The 23388-nt window shown below is 27.2% G+C and overlaps 2 protein-coding genes across 5 annotated transcripts in view; one reads left to right on the forward strand and one right to left on the reverse strand.

Annotated features, from left to right (window-relative positions):
* LOC127288894 (bromodomain-containing protein DDB_G0280777-like) overlaps nt 1-10675 on the reverse strand; it is a 62252-nt gene extending 51577 nt beyond the window's left edge. For both annotated transcript variants that reach the window (XM_051316592.1, XM_051316591.1), the window contains exon 1: nt 9623-10675. Coding sequence is in view for 1 of the 2 variants with exons in the window: in XM_051316591.1 (XP_051172548.1) it covers nt 9623-9650 (28 nt within the window). In the remaining variant the exon portion in view is untranslated. The remainder of the gene's footprint in view (nt 1-9622) is intronic.
* Nucleotides 10676-11328: 653 nt separating this feature from the next.
* LOC127288893 (GDP-Man:Man(3)GlcNAc(2)-PP-Dol alpha-1,2-mannosyltransferase-like) overlaps nt 11329-23388 on the forward strand; it is a 31007-nt gene continuing 18947 nt past the window's right edge. Inside the window, exon 1 of one of the 3 annotated variants that reach the window (XM_051316589.1) lies at nt 11329-11469. The gene's annotated coding sequence lies outside the window, so the exon portion shown is untranslated. Of the gene's footprint in view, nt 11555-11715; nt 11869-23388 lie in introns of those variants that run through there. The other 2 variants (XM_051316590.1, XM_051316588.1) reach the window with 2 other exon arrangements.

Genomic DNA, 23388 nt, shown 5'->3' on the forward strand with positions numbered 1-23388 from the left:
AATAGCCCTAAACAGTCCAAAAATCTAGTGCAGTCTGTTATCTAAATTGTTATTGTGGGCACTTCAAAAACAACCATCCCAATATTTAGACTCCACCAATTTTTTAAAAACTACCATTTTAACTAAAACGGAAGTAAAAAAATTAACATAATCTTGTAGTTCTTTCTCTCAATCGGGTCAAATATTTGTGGCCTTCACCAAAACAACCATCCTAATTTTTGGGCTCCACCCATTTTTAGGGAATAAGCCCAAAAATTGAGAGTCGCAATTTTGAAGAGCACAAAAATATTAGGACACGTAATGCATCAGGGAGGTCCGGCATATTGATATGCAACCCGGAACTCATCATTGGTAAATTCCCGGAGACTAGCGACGGTTTCGTTTGGGTTGAAGTGTCGAGTATACGTGTATACAGTTGATACTATTCCCCGTACGATCCCATCGCAAAGTTCGACTCTGAGGGCCGCTCTCTTGAAGAGAGTCTTAGGATTTTTGACGGAGACATCCTCATTGCGGGTGAATTCAATAGTAAATCTCCGAAATGGGGAGAGACCCGTCTGGACAGGAGAGGGACCTTGGTTACCGACATGGTCACCACGAATGATCTGGTGGTGTTAAACAAAGGTCGAGAGTTCACCTTTAGGCGGGGGGAATCAGGATCTATCCTGGATCTAACAATCTCATCTCCTCGTCTGGATCACAGGATAAAGGAATGTAGAGTGCTTGACGTTGAAACCATGAGCGACCAGCGGTGCATAGTTTCTAGTCTTCGAGAAAAATCCGAGAGGGAATGTTAAACTTCAAAAAAGCAGAAAATATCCCTCTTGGAACCTCAGGAGACTGAATAGAGAGAAGCTGGTGAAATCTCTGGAAGAGTCGAGGCTTCTCCACGATCTCAACTGGATGAAGAAACCAGCTTCTCTTAAATATACCGTTCAAGAGGATGCGTGCAACCGGGCCATGCCTCGCCGGCAGACAAGAAGAGCAAGGAAGAAATCTATGTACTGATAGAACGACGAGCTTGCTTGCTTTAGAAGAGAATGCCATGCAGCCAGGAGAAAATATACCCATTCAAAGGGAGACTCCAAGCTGCGAGAAAAATGGCACGAAGCCAAGCTTATCTTCAAGCAAGCAGTTCGAAAAAGCCAACGCCGTTGCTGAAAGGACCTAATCGGTGAATCTGAAAATGACCCATGGGGTTTGGCGTTCAAGATTGTCACCAAGAAATTGGTGGCTAGACAAAAAACCCCTGGCCTGGATGATCCGTTTTAAATTCAGAAAATCATAAGGGCATTATTACCCCATGTAGAACCGATCCCTAGGGATCTATACTCACTGTGTAATACAGAGGGAGGAACTCTTCACGCTTGAAAAACTAAAAAAGGTGGCGAAGACGTTGAAAAATGGCAAAGCGCCAGGCAATGACGGAATTGCCAGTAAAATCCTAAAAGAGGTGACCGCTGTCTACCCAGAGCTTTTTCTCAACGTCTTTAATGCGTGTTTTAAAGCTGGAGAGTTCTTCAATGACTGGAAGATACAAAAGTGTGTCCTTTTTAGGAAAGGAGATAAACCTCTAGATAAGGTCACATCGTAAAGACCGATATGTCTACTAGATACGATGGGTAAGTTTCTAGAGGGTATGGTTCTGCAGAGGCTTTAGGAAATCCTGGTAGGCAATAAGGTACAGAAAGCCAAAGAGGGGAAAAAGAAAGGTAATGCGTTTAATTCCGCAAGATGGGACCATTGCATAGAAGCAATGAAGCAATTAATGAAAGTTAAAAAATCAAAAATTCACATTTTGGCTATAAAATTTTGTAATTACTTAAATTTAAGTTTTTAGATGAAATAATTGTATTCCTTACATGAAAACGAATCGATTGGTATATATAAAATTTACATTTGAGGTAAATTTAATAAATTAATGAAAGTTAAAAATAGAAAATACACATTTTTGCTGAAAAATTGTTTATTTATTTAAATTCAAGTTTAAATATAAAATAATTGTGTTCCTTGCATTAAAACGAATCGATATAATTGTAAATAATTATAAATTATATATTATTTTTTATTAATATTTAGAAATTTCGGTTAAAATATGAATTTTTGATTTTTTAACTTCCATTAATTCTTTAAATTTAACTCAAATGTATAGGTACTCAAATGTTTATATTATTATATTATTTTTGTACGTTTATTTCAATGTTAATGCTTTCTCCACGAGGAAGCAAATTTTTTTGCTGATCGTAAAGAGGAAGCAAAATGTTCATATAATGAACATCTGAATTTACAACTTGTTTAAATAAATAATTGCAAACAAAAGCTGAGGTTTTTTCCGATCTGCATATAAATTTTCAGAATGCCGATTTTTTTTGTTTTCGCGATATTAAATGTCAATGATTTTATGTCGGGGTGCGCGGCGAGTCGGTCGACTGATACCGCGCCGCGGTACTGGAGCGCGCGGACGTAAGATTTTTGACATTTAATATCTCGAAAACAAAAAAATCGGCATTCTGAAAATTTATATACAGATCGGCAAAAACCTCAGCTTTCATTTGCAGTTATTTATTTAAAAAAACAAATCGATTTTAGTGAAAATAGGAAATTTATGTTTAATTATAGAAAATCAAGGTCAAAAATTAAAAAATTTTAAAAAACGAAATTCACCATTGTAAAGAGCATGAAAAAACCTTCAATAAACATACCTGCCAAAATTTTTTTTATTGCATTTGTAGACAGAAAAAATTCAAATAGTAGGGGGTGTCAGGGAAAACTGATAAAATTGACCCCCCTCTATTTCCCCCAAAATTTCAAAAAAGTCAAAAATTTTTTTGGCGATATTTTACTATCAGGTTAGACAACAATTTCCCCAAGTTTCACTTTTTTTCGAGAAATCCATTTTCTAACTCAGGACATTACACGTAAAATGCCTCATATTCAAGATTAAAAGAAGGATTACAACTAATAATAGCGATCAATTTTATAATTATTGGTAAAATGTAAACTTTATATACATCAATCGATTCGTTTTCATGCCAGGAATACAATTTTGACAAGAATTAATTAAAATTTTTATATAAGAAAAAGTAATTTCAAAAAAAAACAAGAAACGATTTTTTCAAAAATTCAAAAAAATGATTTCATTTATAGATTTTAGTAAAGTATGAACTTTATATAGATTAATCGATTTGTTTTAATGCAAGAAATAAGTTTTTTTAGCAAACAAAATTAAATTTACATAGAAAAAAATATTTTGAAAACAAATTTTTTTTCAAATTTTGAAAAAATTGTAAAAAAAATTGTTGTGAGTATATTTGGAAATCCTTGTGTCAGATTTTAGGTATTAATTATTATAATAAGCATACAAAATTTCAGGACAATGCGTTAAAACGTTTCTGAGATAATTTGTACACAATATTTTGTGACATACACACATACATACGTCCATACACACACACATACGTCTGGACATTTGCTCAGAACTTCATATGTATTAATTCTAGATTCTAGATAAATGAGTTCATATAACCCAATTTTAAAACATCAAAAATCGTCACGAATGCAAAGCTTCCTCATGAGGAAGCAATTATAACACAGGTTTACTTTAAAACTTTTTTTGGCAATCGAACGAAACATTTTTTTCCATTAATAAGTGATTTTTGAGTAAGAAAAACAGATTTTGGATTTTTTTCCTTCGTGCAATTTTGCTGAATCTAAACAAACACATTTTCGAGGTGTGACGTCACTTAAATTCACCTGTAGGAAAATCAGCTAGTTCAAATATAATAAATAATACACCGTTAGAAAGGTAATTTAAATACCTTTTGAATCGTCTGTCGTTGTATAAAATCCAATGAAAATTGACAAACTTATAATTATGTAGATGATCAAAGTTCAAAATTTATGCAAATTTTTATGGTATTTAGATACTTGTCTAACTTCTGACAATTTTTTCGAATCCGAACAATAAATAATTTTTATGTTTTAAATTTTTTATCGGTAGTTTATTTAATTACGAAAATTTTGAGCCGTAGTAGAGCACAATCAGATGAAAAATAAAAATTCTACACTAGATTTAGTGATCAAAACAATATTTTCATTTTTAGTAACCTCTCAAGTGATTTCGATCTAAATTTTTTTTGTATTAAAAAATTTATTTCATTGAAAAAATTTAAATATTTTTGATTATCATGTGACAAAGGTCCACAAATTTATTTTACTTTGTAAAAAAATGTTTTGTGCAATAAATCAATACCAATTTCGTTCTTATAGAAATAAAAAAGAAAAAACGTTTGTTATGAGATTTGCAGAAAAAAAGCAAACTATAAAATAATGTTAAGCTAAGGTTTTAAAAATTTCTAAACTAGGGTTTTTGGAGTGGCTGATTACGAATTCAGGGTCAGTTTTTGAAATTCAAAATGACGGATTTAATATGACGAAAAAAATTTTATAAAAAAAATGACTCGCATGAATAAACCCCAAATTTCATTTGAAATAAATATCATTTGACATAACACTCTTTCACTTAAATTTAAATTAACATAATTGACATAAAATTTATTTGTCTTAATATTCACTTGTCATAAATATTTCATTTTAGTTTTTTATTTTTATATTAAATGAACTTTATGTCAAGTGAATTTTATATCAAATTAATTTTACGTTAAATTATTTTATGTTAAATAAGATTTATGTCAAATGAAATTTGGGGTTTAATCATGCGAATCAAAAAAATTTACCTCAAATTTATAAAATTTTGTCCGACATATTGAATCCCCCATTTTGAATTTTTAAAAACTCATCTTGGATTCGTAATCAGCAACCTTAAAAAACCCGAGTAGTCATTTTCGTGAATTTACATCAGATTTATAAAATTTTGTCCGACACTTTAAATGTTCAAAAACTGATCTTGAATCGTAATCAGCAACCCTAATAATTCTCAAGTATTCATTTTTGTGATTTTATCGCCATTTTGGATTTCAAAAACTGACCCTGGATTTGTAATTAGCCACTCCAAAAACCGTTTATTAGAGAAATTACAAATTATGAAATTGGTAATTTAATTACCTTTCTAATGGTGTATTATTTATTATATTTGGACTAGCTGATTTTCTTACGGGTGTATTTAACGGGAGGAAGTAACCACCTTTATTTTGAGTCGTTTAAATTTTAATGATCGCAGGAAGTTACTTTATTTTTCTTGCATCATTTTGGCCCTAAAAACATACAGGGTGGTCAAAAAAATGAAATTTTAAATTTTGACCATTTTAGAAATTAATGTCTTAAAAAAATTAATATTTTAAATATCTATTTTCTTTTATAATTATGACTATTTTTCATCGACAATTATTTTCCACACTTTTTTTTAATGATTCTTCAGAATCTCTCGCACGGATTTTCAAAAATTTTAATTTTTTCAAAAAAAGAAAGAAAAATATGAGTTAAAACATCATTGCACTCTCCTAGTAAATATGTATCTTCTTTCACAGTTTTAATGATAGAACGTCCAAGCGCCCGTCCTGTCGGAAGGCTTTTTTGGATGGCCCTATATATATGAGGGTGGTAAAAAGGGAACTCAAAATTTTTTTCTGTCACCCTTTTTTTATTAAAGTAGACGTAAAAACGAAAAAATTCATGCGTTAGACTTTAAAAAAAAATAATATTAAACCATGTTTCGAAGCCTTCAAACTTTGCATGTTTGCAACAAGCCAAAAAAACAGTTTTTCGGAAATTCACTGTAAAATCTACAAAAACCAATATTTTTCGGTCTAACTACCATAGAGATATAAGAATAGAGTGCGCGAGTTGGTTAGTTTCCCATAAGAGACGGCGACAGTTGTTTTAGACGGAGACAGCGGCAATGTCGGCCTACTCTCTTACCTTTTCTAATGACGCATGCGCGATTATCCGAGTCTTTTAAATTCAAAAAGCTCATTACCATGATTAAATTAATAAAAACTAAATAATAAACTAAATAATCCTGTTTCTTTATTAAATAATAAACAATGTTTTTGCAGAGTATAAAACATTCCTACACGCTTTCAGCTGTTTCGCAACCGAGCATGTGTTACCAGAGAAGGAAAGACAGTAGGCCGATAAAACAGCTGTCTCTCTCTAAAACGACTATCGCTCCTTTTGCTCGCTTGCGTACTCTATTCTTATATCTCTATGCTAACTACTCTCATTTTCTTCTGAAGCCTTCAAAGAATAAAATGTGATAGTTTATTTTAAAGGTGCTTATATACCTCAAATTTCGATCAGATGAACATTATTTCTGGACCGTGAAAATGCGTGAAAAGTCATTTTCACGGCGGGTATTTTTGAATTGTTTTAAACAAAAAATGTTTTTTTTAAGAAATATAATATTAAATAATTGTTTTAATATGTAAGAACACTTTAAAATAGTGATAAAAAGATGATTTAATTGAAAAATTTAGCAAATTTTGCTTTAAAACGTTTCTGCTACAAGAAAGTGTAAAATGACGATGTTTGTGAAATGGTTTGTACAGTGTACATGTGTACATGTTTCTTTCAGTTATTCGAAACAATTAGTTGAATTTAAATTTATTTGACAAACATTTCAACTTACCGATTTATTTTCAGCACTCATTATTTATTACAAGTTAAAAAGAACCGACATAACATAAACAAAACTCTGAGAGACACTGACAAGGAAGAAGCACTGTACAAACCATTTCACAAACATCGTCATTTTACACTTTCTTGTAGCAGAAAACGTTTTAAAGCAAAATTTGCTAAATTTTTTAATCAAATCATCTCTTTATCACTATTTTAAAGTGTTCTTACATATTAAAACAATCATTTAATATTATATTTCTTAAAAAAACATTTTTTGTATAAAACAATTCAAAAATACCCGCCGTGAAAATGACTTTTCACGCATTTTCACGGTCCAGAAATAATGTTCATCTGATCGAAATTTGAGGTATATAAGCACCTTTAAAAAAATTCAGTTTAAATATTTTTTTGGATTCGTCAAAAAAACCCTATAAAAACGTCCTTTTTCTTTGAATTCCCTAGCCTAGAGATTTTAATTTACAAACTTTATGTTTACATGCGCTAAAAGCTTGTGTTTTTACCTTTCCAACGATATATTTTACTTTTGGATTATCTGAATCCATGTTAATTTTATAAAGCGATTTCGGAGGGACTCACGTGAGTCTTTTTTATCCTGCCGGAAGGCTGTTGGACGTTCTATCATTAAGTATTTTTAATTGTCAGATCTTTTCCACACTTTTTCAATGGTTCTTCAGAATCACACGCATGGATTTTAAAAAATATTAATTTTTTAAAAAAATAAAAACTCTAATATGTAAAAATAAAATTTTCTTTTTTGACCACCTTATATGCTTTTAGGACCGAAACTAAGAAAAAAATTATAACTTCCTGCGATCATTAAAATTTAAAGGACTCAAAATAAAAGTGGTGATTCCCCTTAAGTGACGTCATACCTTGAAAATTTGTTTTTCTAGATTCAGCAAAATTGCACGAAGGAAAAAAATGAGGCGCATGATTTTTCCTAAAAATTAAAAAGGTCGAAAATTTAATTGATCGAATTACATTAAGTCGATATTTGATTTGAACGAAATTCTAAATGATCGATATTTTATTTATTCGAAATTCTAAATGATCGAAATTTAAAGTGGCCGATATTTTATTTAGTCAATGTTTTATTTTATCGAAATTCTAAATGATATACATTTATGAAGGTCGACATTTTATTCAGTCGATTTTTTAATCGGTCGAAATTCTAAATAACCGACATTTATGAAGGTCGACATTTTATTTAGTCGATATTTTATTTGATCGAAAATCTGAATGGTCGATATTTAAAGTGATCGACATTTTATTTAGACGATATTTTACTTGGTCGAAATTCTAAATGATCGACATTTAAAGTGTTCGAAATTTTATTAGTTAGATATTTTGTTTGGTCGAAATTTTAAATTATCCATATTTAAAGTGGTCGATATTTTATTTGTTCGATATTCTAAATGATAGAAATTTAGAAGCATCGAATTTTATATCCATCGAAATTTAATTTGGTCGATATTTTAAAAGTAATACGAGTTTTCTTTCTATGTAGTTTGTCGGTTAAGTACATTGAAATTTTGCGGGAAATTTGAAATTATTGATGTAAATAATAATAACAACATAGAGAGAAAACTCGTATAGCTAAAAAAATGTCGATGGATATAAAATTCGATGCTTTTAAATTTCTATCATTTAGAATATCGAACAAATAAAATATCGACCACTTTAAATGTGGATAATTTAAAATTTGGACCAAACAAAATATCGAACTAATAAAATTTCGACCACTTTAAATGTTGATCATTTAGAATTTCGACTAAATAAAATGTCGACCACTTTAAATATCGATCATTTAAAATTTTGATCAAATAAAATATCGACTTTCATAACTGTCGTTCTTTTAGAATTTCGATCAATTAAAATTTCGAACTTTTTAATTTTTGGCAAAAATCATGCGCCTCAAAAAAATCCAAAATATGTTTTTCTTCCTCAAAAAACACCTATTTATCGAAAAAAAATGTTTTGTTTGATTGTCAATTTCACTGTAAACCGGTGTAATTATACTAATTGAAAATTATGTTAAGTGAGTTTTATGTCAAATGAATTTGATATCAAATGAACATTATGCCATATGAATTTTATGTGAAATAAGAATTATGTCAAGTGAAATTTGTTTTTAATAATAATTTTCTCAATAAAAAATAAACGAGTGTAGAGTTTGGTGGTGTGCAACTTAAATTTGTAGATGAAAAAATTAAAATTTCCTTTCAATAGTTTTTTAATAAAAAAAATTAATTCGATCAATGGGAAAGTAAAAAAAAAAGAAATCTATGTCAATATTGATACTTTTTTATTAAACGAAGTGCCTATTTCTACGCTAACGTAAGCTGATATTTCAAAACTAAACCTACGCGAAGTGAAAAAAGTTTCGAAAAGTGACACCCGTGGGGTAAGTTTCACTTTTCACTTATCGTAAAAAAAAATAATTCACCATTATTCAGGATCCAACGAATTTCGCAAAATACTTTCGGCCATATCCACCCCCTCTCGCCAAGGTTTTTTTAAAAAGAAAAGCGAGCATACCTTACGCGGCCGAAGGCCGTGTTTACTATTTTGCGTTCACTTTTCACACATTTTTTACTACGCTAGTGTAATGATGAAGTGTATTTACACTTCGCGTAACTATAGTTTTGGAAATCAGTTTACGTTAGCGTAGGTATAGAGCCAGCGTTTATTAAATGTGTAGAATTTAATAAAATTAATTATTCTATTAATTAAATAAATCACTAACCTTTAACGGTGTGCAACAGTGCAATTTAAAGTGCAAGATTTTAACGATATAGAGTTTAAATTTGTATACTACTGCGAAAAATATTTGATCCATGTAAATATTTTTCAAGTAATTTGAATTAGTGAACAAAAATAATTTTTTTTCAGTCTATTCTTAAATATATTTACAGTACAATTTGATTGAAACTTATTTAAATTTGAAATATTGGAATTTTTTAATAAATTAAATATTTGTAAAATTTAACATTTATTTATAGAAAAAATATAAATTACAACTCACCTAAAATGCCAATGAAAGTGGGAAACATAACCCGTCCTATGGCGGGCAAACAATTGTTAGTTAAATCAGAAGTATATCTTTAATAAAAAGAAGGAGAAAATTGTCGCCGATGATAGATGTTGATTTTGAAGAATTCTGCGTCAACAGGTGCATCAGGTTGCATAAAAGTAAATAAACCCCCCAAAAAGAAAAGTATCAGATTCCAATTGTTTGGCTTTTATTCAAAACATATCTTGAAAAAATGTTCCAAGTTCCACAAAGAGAGTAGACACTCCTTCTATAATGTGTTGAAAAAATTAGACAACCAAATTACAATTTGGTTTTTTAAAAAGAACACAAGGAGTAAATCCGATTAGTACACTGTAGAAAGTTGTTTTTTTTTCATATCATAATATAATAAAATTCAAACTCCAGTCTTTTAGTCAATAAATAACTTTCGTACAAATCAGTACGAAACACACACAAAGTATTCTTTTCTCATCAACAATATATATGTATCTATTTATTTTGAATTGAAACAGCAATATATTCAGTATTGCTGTCGGCAATCGCACATAAGTTGTAGATTCTGTTCCATTTCGTTTCTGGCAATAGTGCGTGCGCGCAACTGTTGTTCCAGGATGATCATTCTAATGAGGAAATACTCCCGGGTCAAAACAATCGTCAAGTTTCAATGTAACACAAATGAATTTACACAGGTTTTAACGAAAACAACACTTCTAATTACTTTATTATGCTTTTATAGTAATAGTTGTGCAAAAAAAACGAGTACACTCGAATTATTAATAAGTGTTCATAATTTATCGCAAAGGAAAGTGTTATATATAAAACGACGACAGATCACAAATTTTAGTGACTATATTTTTGTTTTTCAATTCCTAGTAAACGAGAATTTCACGTTAGATAGTTAAGATTAAAGATTTGCAAATGTTTTCTACCTCTTTTCTACGATAACAATTACAAAATAAAAACAATAAGAACTCTAAGATACAGTTCACACATTTTTGTTTAAATTGCTTTTTATGCAAACACTTCCCCGTCTGACACACCATTGACCACACACATCGACATAGAAATGAATACCGCAGCATGATCCAACTAAATCAAGGTCTCTCTACGCGCAGGTAAAAAAGAATCGTCCATATTGAACGCGCTTTTTTTAAATCAAAAGTGTAAAGAAAAAGTTGAGGTGCTTTAAAAAATTAAAAGTCATTTTAAAAAATCTTTATAGAAATTATTCATGAATAATTTGTAGTTGTATTAAAATTTGTAACATTACCACATTTTAATTTCTATTTTCCTTCACTTTTTGGCATATGGGCATTATGTAATTCAAGTTGGGTGGAGGAAAATCCAAGATGTCGATTATTTGGTGTACAACTTTACATTGGAAGATGGCATAAAATCTCATTTTTAATACATTAATAAAAAACGATTTTATTACATGAAGATGTAAGTCGGAACTTCGTTCGAAACCGAAAGGTATCAACTATGTATAAATAAATAATAAATAAAATAAAAACGAATTTATTTTTTTTTATTAATTTTTTTATTGCATTAAAAAGTTTTTTAAAAATAAAATCCTAATCCTAATATACTTAGGTTTGAAAACTTCATTTGAGGGGGATATTTAAAAAATTAGATTTTCCCCCACCCAACTCGAACTATAGTTACTACATAATTTGTGGACGGCCCTTTATGATATTCTTCAGAAGTTTCACATTTCAAATGTTTGTTTACTTTTATAAAGTAATTTTCTAAAAAAAAAAAAAATTGTGAATTAATTCCAGTCAGTTTGAAGTATATTTCAAAAAATTAACCTTTAAATTAAATTACATCAGTACTAGGTATTAATATGTTCTTGATTTTTATTTAATTGTAAAGAATAATTTATATAGACAAATTATGCACTGTATTTAAACTGCCACTTGTGTATGTCATATTTTGTTTTTATATGCTTATAAGTGATAATATAAACAATTATTAAACTTGATACATTTTGCAATCGAAATCTCAAAATTCATTAAACAATCTCAATCACAATAATGCAATTATGTTAGCTGTTTATCGTTCTTTAGATTCTATTTCTTATTCAGTTTTAAAAAACATAACCTATAAACATGTGTTCGTACACAAAAAAGTGCAACGTGTGAAAGAAAGTTTTATAGATTTAATTAATTAAAATTAACGTTCTCTTTGTTAATTTGGTTAAATATTTTTGAAAAAAGTGTCTATTATTAAATATTGTACGTTTAATATATCGAACCAAAACAATTGTGTTAATTTTAATAATTATTTTAATTTTAATTATTTATTACCTGCACGTAGAAATGTTTTCAATACTTAAGTTTAATTTGTTTATAAATATTATTTAAGGAGGGTAACGGGTCAACATAACCTTAAAAACCTATCAAAACTAAAAAATTGTTTTTAACGCAAATAAAAATATAATAAATATTAATTTCAAACAATTTTAGAAGATCTAGATTTACTCCTTTCGAAAAAAATTATTTTCTTCTAAAATATTTTGTCAATAATTATTTTTTTAACATTTAGTTTTTTCTTTCTCTTAAATCAGACAAAAATTGCAATTTTTAACCAATTTTTATAAACAAAAGCTCATTTTACTAAGTGAAACATTCTCTACAATTGTTACCTTTTTTATATTGTAATAAGTATGTTCTTAAAAAGTTATTTAATAAATAAAATTTTAATTGTTTATAACTTTTTAAGAACATACTTATTATTATATAATAATAAAATGCTTGGTCTGTCCTTCTGTCCTAACTTGAAGTTGGCCTTTTCTGATTTCACGTGTTTTTTTGAATAGTAATCTTATGACGTGTCAAATTTTGACAATTCTTTTTCTCATTTTTGCCAAAGTTGTATAATTGTGTTTCCAAATTTCGGAATAAGTTTCTTAAAAATTCCAAATTCGAAAATTCAATTCACGAAACTGAAGTACACAACATTTACCAACGAAATTTTTTTTAAAGTTGTATATTGATTCAAAAATTGTATACAAATACAAAAAATTTATGATGAGAAAAAAGATGCACCAGGAAATTTCGTACAAGATAGTAATTAAGATAGTAAGGTACCAGGGGCCAACGAATACCTATTAAATATTAATTATAAAAACACAGGCCTCGAATCAACTTAAAGACACAAAAAGTCGTTTCAGTCGATTTATATTCCAAAAAAAGCGGATTTGTTTTTTATTTTAACAAAAATATTTTACAGATTTTTAAATAAAAATTTTTTTTAAATAATAATCCTCTTCGAAGGGTTAAAGTTGAAATTTTTAGAAATAATTAAATTTCAAAAGATATTGTTAATTTTCAAACAATTATTAAATTTTACAGAACTAAAAATAATTTATCAAACAATTTTTGGAAAACATTTTTTACATTTAATTAAATTTTCAAAGATCTAAAATTGAGATTTTTGATATTAATTGAAAAAAAAACACTAAAATTAATATTTTCAATAGAAAATTATATTTTTTAAAATTAAAAAAAAAAATTTTTTAACAAAAATTTTGAAAAATGAGAATTTTTCAAAATTAAAAGTTGTGCTGACTTGTGCTATGCGAGCGCAACGAGAAAGTTTTAATAAACTGTTCGCTAAAATTAGTGTTTTCGATAGAAAATTATGTTTTTTAAAATTAAAAAAAAAATTTTTTAACAAAAATTTTTATATATAAAAGTTTTGCTTAATTCAAAGTTGCGCCGACCACTGCTATACGAGCAGAACGAAAAAGCCCTAATAGGACTTTGCTTTGTTTTGTAATTAAAATCTTAGATGATTTCACTAAAAATTTATTAGAAAATGCGGACAAAATACAATAATTTGAAAATAATTTTTAATTGAAAAATGGTTTCAGTTAGTTGAATTTTCAAAGAATATTATTAAAATAGTTAAAAATAATTGAATTTCCTTAGAGTTATAATTGAAATTATTAAAAAAAATTTTCGATGAAAAATTTTAGAAATAATTAAATTTTAGATGCTTTTAAATTCAAATTATTGAAAATTCAATTAATTTTGAATTCAAATTTTTGAAAATAATGAAATTTTATTTGATTTTAAATTTGGAAAATAATTGAATTTCACTTCATTTTGAACTGAAAATTTTGGGAAATAATTGAATTTTAATTGAAATCTTGGATAATAATTTAATTTAAGTTTATTTTTGATTGAAAATTTGGATAATTAATATTGAATAGAAATTTTAGAAAATAATTGAATTTTATTTCATTTTAAATTGAAAACTTGGTAAATAATTAAATTTTAAATTGAAAATTTTGAATAATTATTAAATTTTAATTGATTTTGAATTAAAATTTCGGGTAATAATTGAATTTTAGTTAATTTGAATTGAAACTTTTAAAAAATAATTCAATTTTATTGTGATATTTTTTATAATAATTAATTTATTAACAATTGTTAAATTTCATAAAAATTTTAATTTAAAAATAATTTTGATATAATTGAATTTGTGATGTATTTCATTAAAATTATTAAAAATAATTAATTTAGTAAAGAATCATTTTAGTTTAAAATTTGTTAAATAATTGAATTGAAGAAGATCTGAAGAAGATCTACATTTTATACTAAAAAAATGTATTTTATTTACATTTTTTTTCAAATGTAAAAAAATGTCGCATTTTATTAAAATAAGTCGATAAAAGTCGTATTTTTGAAAAAAAGTCGGAAAAAGTCGTATAATCCCAGGCCTGTAAACATATAACTTTCATTATTATCATTTAATATGTAATAATATTCTAATAAATTAAATTATTATTAATAATATTAATCTTAAATTTCTTTATAACAAATAATTAAATATTCAATTTGGCGCGCTTGCGCGCGTTTAATTTTACTATTTATAATATAAAAAAGGTAACAATTGCAGAGAATGTTTCACTTAGTAAAATGAGCTTTTGTTTATAAAAATTGGTTAAAAATTGCAATTTTTGTCTGATTTAAGAGAAAGAAAAAACTAAATGTTAAAAAAATAATTATTGACAAAATATTTTGGAAAAAAATAATTTTTTTCGAAAGGAGTAAATCTAGATCTTCTAAAATTGTTTGAAATTAATATTTATTATATTTTTGTTTCCGTTAAAAACAATTTTTTAATTTTGAAAAGTTTTTGAGGTTATGTTGACCCGCCACCCTTCTTAATTTCCATATTATAAATGTTTTCTTTATTGCACCAATGTTGATGCTAATAATAAATTACTAAATTTTTCAATAATGAATTTTTCATATTTATATTTAAAATTTTTATTTATTTTATATCAGATAGATGGTATTATATTAATATCTATAATATTTATTCATAATAAAATAATTACAACACTATACCAAAGTGTCAATCGCTAATCAACTTCGGCCGAAGATTTTCTTTTAGAGTCGAAAAACATTTAATACTTATTTTTTATTTGGTCAGAGATGTTTTAGTATATCAAAATCGATTCGCGATTGACACTTCGGTAGTGTGGCTTTTCAGATATTTCCCTCAGTAATATTAATAATTGGGACGCATGAATATATTCTAAAAATCATTAGTTAGAATTTTCATTTTATGAAATTTCATTTGTCATAATTATTTTTGAGCCGAATTTTTATTTGCTCAAATTTTCATTTAACATAATAGGCATATTAAAGAATTTTTATTGTGTAAAATTTCATTGCATAGAATTTTCTTTCAGATGAATTTTCAATTGTTCGAATTATTAATTGATATAATTTCCATATAACCGATTTTTCATACCACAGAATTTTTACTTAACCGAAAAATCATTTAACATCAGAATTTCTAATTGATAGAATTATCATTTGTCCGAAATTACAAGTGGCCGAACAAACAAGCGGCAGAAAGATTTCAGCGCGATTTTTAAAATCAACCAATCAAAAATTATTCATAAAATTGTGATTGGTAAGTTTTAAAAATCGCGCCGAAATATTTCTATCGGGACTGAAGGGGTCTTATAAATTTTTAAAACCATAAATTGAAGGTTTTTAAAGTTTTTTTATTCTCAAAAGTTTAAAAATATAATAGTTGAATCTTTAAACATATTTTTATGTATATTTAGGATAATAGAAATATTAAGTTATTATCTTAAAAAATAGTATTTTTTTCTATAGAGAGCGCACTTTAAAATTGTATTGAAAATTAATTAATTATTATTTAATTATTGTATTCGCCATAACTCGAAAACCGATTAACCCATTTCAAAAATTCTTGTTGCATTCAAAAGCTTGACATTTTTTAAATTTTGTTTGTTTTGAGTAATTCGAGGTTTAACCACTAAAGGAAACTCCACTGAAGAATTTTTTTATCGTTCTGGATATATATATAAAAACATGTTAAAAAATTTAACTTATTATATTTTTAAACTTATGAGAATAAAAAATCTTAAAATACTTTCAATTTAAAAATTAAAAAATTTACAAGACCCCTGAAATGCATATTAAGGTGTATCAAGTTATAAAAACAACTTTTGTTAAATCAAAAATCCAATATTGGAGAATTTGCCGCTAATTATTATTATGATATTTCCAATTTTGCCGTTTTTGATTATTTTAAAAAAACAGGATTTACCGTTGTAAATGAAAGGATAAAAAAATCTGAACACACATGATTTTGCCGTTAATTTGCCGTAATCAAATCCCACAATTAGTTTCTCAAAATATTTAAAAATGAAACTAAACTTCATAATATTCTATCGCAATTTTCTAAACTTGATATTCTTTCTTCCTCAGAATCATTTTAATATAATTAGTTGGTCGTAAAGGACTTACTTAACAATAAATCTAATCGCACATAACAGAATAAAGACATATGTCAGAATCCCTAATCAAAACCTACTAATTAAAATTTATTTCTGACCGAGATTTTCGTATGTTTTATTAACTTTGTACGTTTTTAATTCTTGAGAAAAACAAATAATTTATTTGACGTACTTTTTCTTCACGAATAATTAAATTAGCTGTTACGGCAAATTCCCATGGTATAGAAAAAGTTTCAAAATTATTTCTGACCGAGTTTTGCGACTGTTCTGATACTTTTGAACATTTTTAATTCTTAAAAAAGTCAAATTATTTATTTGACGTACTTTTTTTCTTGAATAATTATATTAGGTTTTACGAAAAATTTTCAATGCATAGGAAAATTGTCAAAATATTATTTTTGACCTAGATGAAAATCTCGGTCTGTTCTGCTAACTTTGTATTTTATTTAATTTAAAAAAATTTAAATCTTTTGTTAGACTTACTTTTTCTTTACGTATATTTAAATTAAGTGGTACGGCAAAATCCTAGAGTATAGCCTAAGCATCAAAATTATTTTTGACCGAGATATCTGACTGTTCTACTAAATTTGTTGGTTTTTAATTATAACAAATTTCAAATAATAGGTAAATTTGACGTCGTTTTTTTCACGAATAATTAAATGAAGTTTGATAAATAAATAATTTTTATACTTATGATATACTAATAGATTTGATTCTGAACTCGTAAATAAAGGGACTAAATTGTTAAAACAAAAAGGGCATTAGGGCATCCTATCTAAGTGGAAACTAGTTAAAATTTTAACTAATTTGAATTTTTTAAATTTTACTAATTTTAAAGTAAAAAGTGAGTCACTAATTCAAATTAGTTAAAATTTTTATTAATTCAAATTTAGAGAGTATTCTATAAGCCTTGATTACAAGTTTTGAAAAAGTTGTTGAAAAATTGCAATTGTTTATAAAAAATCCTTTAATCCAAAATAGTTCATATAGGGCTCGTTGGATGCGGAATTACGGCAGCTTTCAATTGGTAGCTTCAGGATTGCAATAACTATTTATTTGTGAAATATTTCATTTTTTATTAACATTAATTAATTAATACCTCGAAAATAACAAAAAAGGAAATCTCAATATTTTTTGTGGTGAAAATACACATTTATCTATTTTTTTTACTTTATTTTTTATGTAAGATAAATTTACTTTTAATGAATTATGATATTACTTAATGTTTATTTTTCATCATTTTATAAGCCATAATTTTTTTTAAACATAAACTAATGTAGTTATGAATATGTGTTTAATTGAAATCTGAGAATACTTATTATTTATCTAGTAAAATATACTTATCTTAAATACTTTTTTCTTCAATTCATGATTAAAACAAATCAAAATTATTATAAAATACAATAACCTTCTAACAACATTTGAAAAAAATAAATTATAAAAAATGAAATTCTGTAAAATGATAATTCTTGCTTATAAAGTTTGGGATGGGGGGTGCAAGTCCAAAACTAAAAGACCGTTAACTTCATTTTTGAATTAGGATATATTGACACTTTCACTTATATAAAAATAAATTTAAAATTTCAATCAAATTTTGTTCTGTTAAGGTGTATATAATTATTTCTACCAGATATGGATCAAATTATTCATAATTCCAATTTCCATATTCTTGCAGAAGGAAAAATGTAATAGTCAACATAACTTATTTGAAAAATGAAGTTATGGTTTTCAGTTTTACACGGCAGCACAGCCCTATGTCGTGCCTCGATGGTGCACTTCAGAAGTAAATGCTTAATTTGACAAGTAAAATCTGCTTGTCCCACTTTTTGATTTATACATTTTTTAGGAAAAAACCTGAGCTGTATGAAAAAAAAAATGAAAAAAATAAAAAATGTCCATTTTATAGAAAAATGCAATTTTATTTTTAACTTGCATTTTTCAAGGTCAAAAATTTTTTATTTTTTAAAATTGTGTTTACCCAAGAAGACTAGAGATATGAGAGTCAACTTCGCTATTTCTCCACGGGGAGCTTGAAGTTGCATTGTGAGACCGCTTTGGTGGGACTGTATAGAAACCTATGCTGCGTTAAAAGCACTTTTGGTTTCTGCGCATTCTGTCCATATGTGATCAGTGAATGACAATAACTGTTAGCTGACAGTTATTTTTCATAAAGCGATTAAAAACCAAATAATTTATCATTTTTAATCGTTTTCAAAGTATGATTTTAAGAATAGTGAAAATACATTTGAAGTGTTGTGGAATGTTATTGTGAAATTATTCGTGAAACACAGTTATTGTGAATAATAAATAAAAATGAAGATCTCACAACAACTTTAATTAATTTGCAATTAGGATGACACGAAAGCAGTACTGTATATATATAATTTTCACTTTTAAACTAAGTTTATATACACATGTGAATTGCACGTGTAACATGTTGCACGAAATTTCGAATTTGTTTTGTATGCGCAGAACACCAGAAAGAGGCATTACGCGCAGGCTAGGTTACGAGATGCCAGCCCAAGCGGTCTTCCATTTCTACTTCATCCCCACCCCATTACTTGACTCTCCTGTCTCTATACTCTGTCTCACGAGAGAAAGACCCGCCGTTTGCGCATCGTATTTTAAAAGGGTGGAGTTAATAGTAAAAATGGAGTTTAAAAATTTTTTTCTTTAAAAATATAGTCAATAGTATTAGGATGAATTTTCTGTCACAGTAAAAATACGCTTGCATTACAAGTGTTTCTAAACCTTTAAAATCACACACACACACAATCCAAAGTGAGTCTCAATGAACCGAACTCAGATCAGTTTTTAAAGGATGGCTCGGGCTCTCGAACTCTGTAGCCACCACAGGACGTCCACATTGTAATCTGTCAATGGGATAATTACTTTTTATCAAAAATATAAAAATTTGATATTCTTCATTTTTTTTTATTAAATTCACATTCCTTGCTTTTTTGCATTTCCAACCGTATGTCGTTTGTAATAAAAATGTTGAGATTTAAAAATTTTATAAACGTGTATTAAGAACGACAAATTATTACTTTCTAAAATAAACCATGTAAAATCATAATTTTTTTTTAATATAAATGATTATATGGTTGCAATCAAAAGAAGGCAAAAAATGTGAAATTGTTTATAAAAATAAAAAATTTTTAAGAAAATGTATAATATTGGGCAGAAATCCACTGAAAGGATAATTATTATCCTTTCAATGTATTCCTGTCTGAACTCTGAACGAGTATCAGATATACATATATTTTTGTTTCTTCCTTGCAGGACTGAGAGCTAAATACACTAATATCTCATATAAAAATTCAATAATTAAAATAAAAACATTTTATTGAACAATGAATAATGTTCACAAAATAGACATTGTTGACACGTAGAAATGCATCTTTCGCAGATTTAACTGTTGTATCTTCCCAAACTTTAGAGGAAACATCTCCTGCATTAATCCAAGTTTCGTCCAAATAATATACTGTGCGACCTTCAGTTCGATATTTTGATAGACTTTGGATATATTTTCTACGCCATAAAATCAAATCTTCTCTGTCAGTTATCATACTATTCCTTCCTCTTTTGCAAAATTTAAAACCTAAATTTAGTAAAACTCGATGCAAAGAAGGTCGTGATAAATTTGGTAATTGCGAGTCAGTGTTCATAGCTATTAAAATTTTATATAATGTTGGCATCTCTTTATTAAAATAAAAGGCATGTACTTTTCTCCGTATTGCAGTTTTGTCAAATTCGTCAAATTTATCTATCATTTTTAGGCGTAATTTTTTTTTTATTAGGAGATTGTACTGCCCCTGATTTTTCGTACTCTTAAAGTGTTCTTTTTAAAGTATTATAACCGATTCCACTTTTCACCGACAAAACATCCAACGCATCTTTTTTTTAAATGTTAGGTTTTTCTGCTTTTATATAAATTAACTAATATATTCTTTTGAGTACTGTGCACCATCTGTAAAAGAAAAGTGTGCATGTTATATTTAAAATACGTAATTAATTTCTTTTCATATCAATTATTAGAAAATCATGATAAATTATCAATTTTTAGAAAGTAAGCTCCACAGTAAACCTGCGATGAATAAAAGCGTTCGTTGTTTGAAAAGTAATTCAAATTTTATATATTTTTGAAAATGACACTCTTTTACAGAAATCTTAGTAACATAAATTTTTGTGTATTTTATTTCAAAATTAGAAAATTTTTTCTCATTTTACAAAAAAATATTATAATATATTTGTAACAAACAATTATTTATTACAATCTTTATCAAAATCTTTATGAACCTACCTGGCCTTTTTTATTTCTTTTTACTGGCGAAAGAATCATTTCATTCACAAATTCTTCTTCCATGGTTAAGCAATAAAACTTTATAAACAATATTTATAAATTTACTTAAATTGACTAGAAATTTTTGTAAGGTTTTCTCTTAAACAACCTTCCACTCACAACATTTGTCGGAAACTGACTAAATATATCTTTTTGACAACTTACAGAAACAATATGGAAAGTTTGCAGGCCAAAATCATTAAATTTACATTAAATAATGCACTAAATCACGCAATATAACTATTCAAATATATGAAATCTTAAGCTTTTTTCTAATCAAGTACAAAAGCAAAGTATTAGGTTTATTAAAATGCACTAAATCATTTATATTACAAACTCAGCTCTGATCAAGTAGTAGTAACTTTGTTGCCACCACATGACGTCTGCGCATTGTATCTGTCAATGGGATAATTACTTTTTCCAAAAACATAAAATTGTTTAATATATCATTTTTAATGTTTTTATTATTAATTTCACATTTCTTGTTTTCTTGCGATTCCAACGGTATAGAATTTGTTATAAAAATGTTAAAATTTAAAAATTTTATACACTTTTATTAAAAAAATATGGAAAATTATATATGGTTGGAATCAGAAAAAATTGGAGATTTGGAATATGAACTTGTTAAAACAATTATTTAAAAACTTAAAAAAAATTTTTTTTCCATTTTAACATATGTTTGGGGCGCATCATAAACCGAGGATCCAAAAGGCCTGCGTCCTTGAAGCAGAAAACCCTGGAGTACGAGTAAATGTTAGTGTTAATATTTTTTGTGAACAAGACATATTGAAATATGAAATTTGACTGATTTAGAGAAAAAATATTCCACGCCTTATTTTATGACATTCTGCGCGTAGAAAACCAAAATTTGATTTTACGAGGGTCTTTCTCTCGTGAGACAGAGTATAGTCTTCTTGTTTGCACCATTAAAAAGTTCGTAAAAAGAGCTACAAAATTCATATATTGCAAACATTTTTTTGTTTTGTTTTATAGGAATTATAAATTTTTTAAATATGCCATGCGAGACAAAAAGTACAAAATTTGACCCCCTCTAGTTTTTACATTTGTTTAAATAAATTAATAATATTTGGCAATTGTAATTGTATCTAATAGGACTACAATTTGTGCAAACTTTTAACCTGCCCGATCACTTCACATGGAGTGACACATTTAATTATTGTAGATACTAACCTATTTTATTAATTTGATTACACTCAAAGCTCGTGCAGTTGCCGTTTCGTCATCTAACTCCTGATAAAATGACGTGATCTTTTATCACAGTTTCCATCGGTTTATCCAATTCTTTTTTTTGGTAATTGTTGAAAGAGATTTTATTCTCGGTGCACATCCACACGGGAAAGAAAAATCTAAAGAATATTTTAATACTTGTATTGAAAAGTTGGACGAAAGTGGATCATTGCAATATTTATTTGATTCCCTAACGTTTCTTTTAAGATTTTTAATCAATTTTATTATGTGTATGATAAAATGTTTGAGACGTATTAAGAAAATTTTAGCTTATAATTATTATTATACAATGAAAGAAATACTTTAAAAAGTACTAATATTAATATTATACTTTACGAAACTATCATTATACAGAACCTAAACTTTTTTAATACTTATATGAACTTATACTTATATGTTTAAAAGACTTTGTAGAATTGTGCATGCGTCAGTTTTATTCTAAATGAAAAATGTCATTGACTATAATACAAGTTTTCCCAGCGTGCGTTGTGTAGTTAGTTGATTAGGGTTGCGATCTATCAGTTTTAGGGTGTACGTTCAATTCCCAGCGTTCGAAGATTTTCTGTTATGTAGGCGATTATTCAGTATAAATAACCGTTAGCGATTATAATGTATGTAAGTGGTGAAGGAAGAACAAATTGCGGGTGCAATATTAAGATATATGGTTCTTCAATAAATTAAAATTGCAAAATATTTTTTTTAATAAATTTCATGTATGAAAAAATTACTATACTGTATTAAAAATATTTCAATGAATATGAAGATTTAATATTTCATACATAGATTTCGTATTTTAATTCAGTAGGGTCAGCCGGGGTAAATCCGAACGGGGGGTAAATCCGAACGGGGGGTAAATCCGAACGCTAATTATTTCAGCTTAATTAAAATTTTTAAAAATAAGTTCGATATGAGAATTTTTAACTCAGATCCTCTTCATGAGATTCTAAGTATTATCCCATTTTTCGTTTGTTAATTAGCAACAGCATAAACAAAGATAACGAGTATTGCAAAAAAGATTGAAAATCAAAGATGACACTCTTTCAGTATTTTGTCTCGTATTTAAGGAAAAAGAAGCTAAAAATTTATTTTATTATTTATAATTGTTTGTTATGAATACTAGAACAGAAACTATTTTTGATTTTTGCCTTCTGTAAAATTTTATTAATAATATCAGACCGTTCGTATTTACCCAGGAAAATTGGAAAACCGGGGTAAATCCGAACGGTATTTTCAATAATTTTTTTTTACATCAGAGCCGCACAAAATTGTTTTTATTTCATTACACTATTATTTTAACATTATAAAAGTACATAGAAAAAAGTTTTTCTTTCTATACGTATCCTCATTAGTAATTAATAAGCAGAAACTTAATTT

This window comes from Leptopilina boulardi, unplaced genomic scaffold (genome assembly GCF_019393585.1).
Source record: "Leptopilina boulardi isolate dan_hultmark-lab unplaced genomic scaffold, ZJU_Lbou_2.1 LbouV2_397, whole genome shotgun sequence".
NCBI classification, from domain to species: Eukaryota; Metazoa; Arthropoda; class Insecta; order Hymenoptera; family Figitidae; genus Leptopilina; species Leptopilina boulardi.